This window comes from Camelina sativa, chromosome 5 (genome assembly GCF_000633955.1).
Source record: "Camelina sativa cultivar DH55 chromosome 5, Cs, whole genome shotgun sequence".
NCBI classification, from domain to species: Eukaryota; Viridiplantae; Streptophyta; class Magnoliopsida; order Brassicales; family Brassicaceae; genus Camelina; species Camelina sativa.
The window spans coordinates 1,477,404-1,481,121 of record NC_025689.1 but is presented as its reverse complement, the minus strand read 5'-3'; the positions used below and the strand labels follow the sequence as shown (position 1 = coordinate 1,481,121).

The window sequence follows — 3,718 nt, the reverse complement described above, 5'->3', positions numbered from 1 at the left end:
TCTTTTTTATTAATACTAAGTTCTCTTAGATTTTGACTTGAGAGCTCTCGTCCATAAGTTACGGTCAGGCTCATAGATGAATGAATGACACGCTCCAGTGCTCTTGCTTCAATCAAAGCCTCTATTTGGTTTAGAAGGTCTCTTCGTGGTCTCCCATTGGTTAATTATTATCCAACCCAGTATAGGCCCAATAAGTCCAGATTGGCATGGACCATATTAGAAAGGGATTTAATTATCTGGTGCCTTTATACCAGAAATTCTTTTCTGCATCACCTCCACTTATTCTCACTACCCTTTTCTTTAATGAAATGATGAAACTACCCTCTAACAATTTTGAAAAGAAAACTGAACGTACAACTACATCTAGTTGTACTGGATATCCCTTAGTTGTACCTCCAGTTGTACCCATCACACCCTAGTTGTACCCGTCGCACCCTAGTTGTACCAGTTGCCCCCTAGTTGTACCTCGCATAGTGGGATTCGAAATCTGGGCGCGCGGGTGCGCATGGAACTCGCAACCACTGAGCTATTGTGTTTTTCGTTGAACATTTACCGATTTAGTTATATTTAACCTTTAACAATCTTCATTAAGGGTAATATTGTCTTTTTACTATTGAGGGGTTTTTGAGAAATTGTTTTGATGAATAGGGGTATTAGAGATTACTGTCCGTAACGAAACGTTGCGTGTTTTTTTTTTGGGATTCTTCTTTTGGAACTCTTGTTTTCTTGATGTCTTCGAGAAGTGTATAATACGGTGATCAGACAATGAAATACAGATCACCGCAGACTGAATGAAAAAGTTCTAAGAAGCAGTTTCCGTTGGCAGATTTCGCTTATGAGAGATTGATAGGGATGCTGATCAATTTATCATCATCGGTTCTTGATCACCATGTGTATTAATTGTCTACCAATAATATAGCTAAGGAAATCTCAACACTAACTTTAATGGGCCGAATAATAAGTAGGCCCAATTTACATATAGTCAATTGACCCATTTACTATATTTATCTTTTTTTTTTCTTTCTTTCATGAACCTACACAACGACTATACTTTATTTTCCCTCTATTGCGCAAGCACAACGACTAACACATATGACAGTTCGTATTTAATATACTGTTTCATTTAATTGTTTATTTAAAACCATTGGACCAATAAGACCATCTCAAGAGAGTCAGATTTTGGATGGAGAAATTTAGATAAATTCACATGGTTACATGTTTCCGGGGAGCAAATTTAGTTATTTCCTTCCGGAGGTTAAGTTTGCGATGATATGAAATGAAGAAAAAAGTGAAGCTAGCTTTTAGATTAAGTNATTATCTGGTGCCTTTATACCAGAAATTCTTTTCTGCATCACCTCCACTTATTCTCACTACCCTTTTCTTTAATGAAATGATGAAACTACCCTCTAACAATTTTGAAAAGAAAACTGAACGTACAACTACATCTAGTTGTACTGGATATCCCTTAGTTGTACCTCCAGTTGTACCCATCACACCCTAGTTGTACCCGTCGCACCCTAGTTGTACCAGTTGCCCCCTAGTTGTACCTCGCATAGTGGGATTCGAAATCTGGGCGCGCGGGTGCGCATGGAACTCGCAACCACTGAGCTATTGTGTTTTTCGTTGAACATTTACCGATTTAGTTATATTTAACCTTTAACAATCTTCATTAAGGGTAATATTGTCTTTTTACTATTGAGGGGTTTTTGAGAAATTGTTTTGATGAATAGGGGTATTAGAGATTACTGTCCGTAACGAAACGTTGCGTGTTTTTTTTTTGGGATTCTTCTTTTGGAACTCTTGTTTTCTTGATGTCTTCGAGAAGTGTATAATACGGTGATCAGACAATGAAATACAGATCACCGCAGACTGAATGAAAAAGTTCTAAGAAGCAGTTTCCGTTGGCAGATTTCGCTTATGAGAGATTGATAGGGATGCTGATCAATTTATCATCATCGGTTCTTGATCACCATGTGTATTAATTGTCTACCAATAATATAGCTAAGGAAATCTCAACACTAACTTTAATGGGCCGAATAATAAGTAGGCCCAATTTACATATAGTCAATTGACCCATTTACTATATTTATCTTTTTTTTTTCTTTCTTTCATGAACCTACACAACGACTATACTTTATTTTCCCTCTATTGCGCAAGCACAACGACTAACACATATGACAGTTCGTATTTAATATACTGTTTCATTTAATTGTTTATTTAAAACCATTGGACCAATAAGACCATCTCAAGAGAGTCAGATTTTGGATGGAGAAATTTAGATAAATTCACATGGTTACATGTTTCCGGGGAGCAAATTTAGTTATTTCCTTCCGGAGGTTAAGTTTGCGATGATATGAAATGAAGAAAAAAGTGAAGCTAGCTTTTAGATTAAGTGACAGTTATAATTTCCTTTGAGTTTTCTTTTATATGTGGTGATCGATCGATGGTGTAAAAAGGAATAAAGACATTTTGGTATAAAATAATGATTTTTAAAATCGGCTCTGAGTAAGATAATAAAACATTGTGGTAAATTAAACAACTACAGATGAAATGTAACATAAGAACAGCGCCCCATTAATTAGCAAGATTTTTGATTACAACAACAGAAAAAGACACATGCATGCATATATTAATTTATATAATAAGTTCAAGAAAGAAAAAAGAAAACCCAACTTTTGAACATCATAAGCCTTATGAAATTGGATTTCAATTTTCCCAAACACTTGTCGATTATATTTATCTTTTTAGTATGGAGTCACGCCAACGTTAGCCGCAGGAGCATAGAACCCATCTTTCATCACCATGTTATTATCCTCTCCCTCCTATATATACATATACACCATGTTTGAGATATGATCAAACTCAATTGGAATTATTGTAGCTAGATATCTTACACAAACATATAAAAAGATGTAAGGTGTATGTCGACAGATTAGGGTTTACCTGTTGGGGCATGTTGGTTTTCTTCACGGGTTGATTGTCTGGCACGAGCCCGAAGTGTATGTGGGGGAAGTGGGCCCACTGCATTTCACATAAACAACATACGTACAAGACACATATCAACTTGTGTTATAACCCGACAAAAACTCTTTACTCCTAATCTCAGCTATACCTACATATGACTTTATTATCTATATATACAATCAGATATATTTATATAGGCATACATTAAACCTAACCCTAGTTTCCGCGCAATCTAACCAAGTTGTGATGTTAGTTGTATCAATCGTTTAATTTATCTTGTAAAGGGAAACAAGAAAAGCCTTAGAAATGGATATTTTAGCGTTTAAAAAAAAATATGTTGAACTTGTGTATATGTCAAGGGGTTTTGGAGTCTTTTGGTTGATTTCAACCAATATATAATTTTGGGATGTGAAAGATTAAGTTTCTTACATTCTTGGCAGCAGCACTAAAGGCTTCTCTGTGGCTTATATCAGGATTACCAGCTTTGATGCGTTGGATCTCCTCCCTAAAACAAAGAAGTGACAAGGCATATATAAATGTTGGGGTACAATTACGAATTAGAATATACGAATGATTGTAAAAGAAATTAAATAAAGTAAGACTCACTTGATGAATCGGTTATATGCGGATGGGACTCTCTGTCTTTTCTCTGGAGCTGGCAATGGCGAAATTCAACGGCAAAGACAAAGCGAAAAAACAAAAACTCAGACAGAAAGAGACAAACACTCATTAAAACTACTTTCATTGTCTTTTT

At 35.6% G+C, this 3,718-nt stretch overlaps 1 protein-coding gene across 1 annotated transcript in view; it reads right to left on the bottom strand.

Moving 5' to 3' along the window:
* LOC104784814 (axial regulator YABBY 1) overlaps positions 2,547-3,718 on the bottom strand; it is a 2,944-nt gene continuing 1,772 nt past the window's right edge. The window contains exons 4-7 of the mRNA XM_010509900.2: positions 3,571-3,619; positions 3,394-3,469; positions 2,944-3,021; positions 2,547-2,822 (exon numbers count right to left, since the gene is read on the bottom strand). Coding sequence (XP_010508202.1) covers positions 2,745-2,822; positions 2,944-3,021; positions 3,394-3,469; positions 3,571-3,619 — 281 coding nt within the window. The 3' untranslated portion in view covers positions 2,547-2,744. The remainder of the gene's footprint in view (positions 2,823-2,943; positions 3,022-3,393; positions 3,470-3,570; positions 3,620-3,718) is intronic.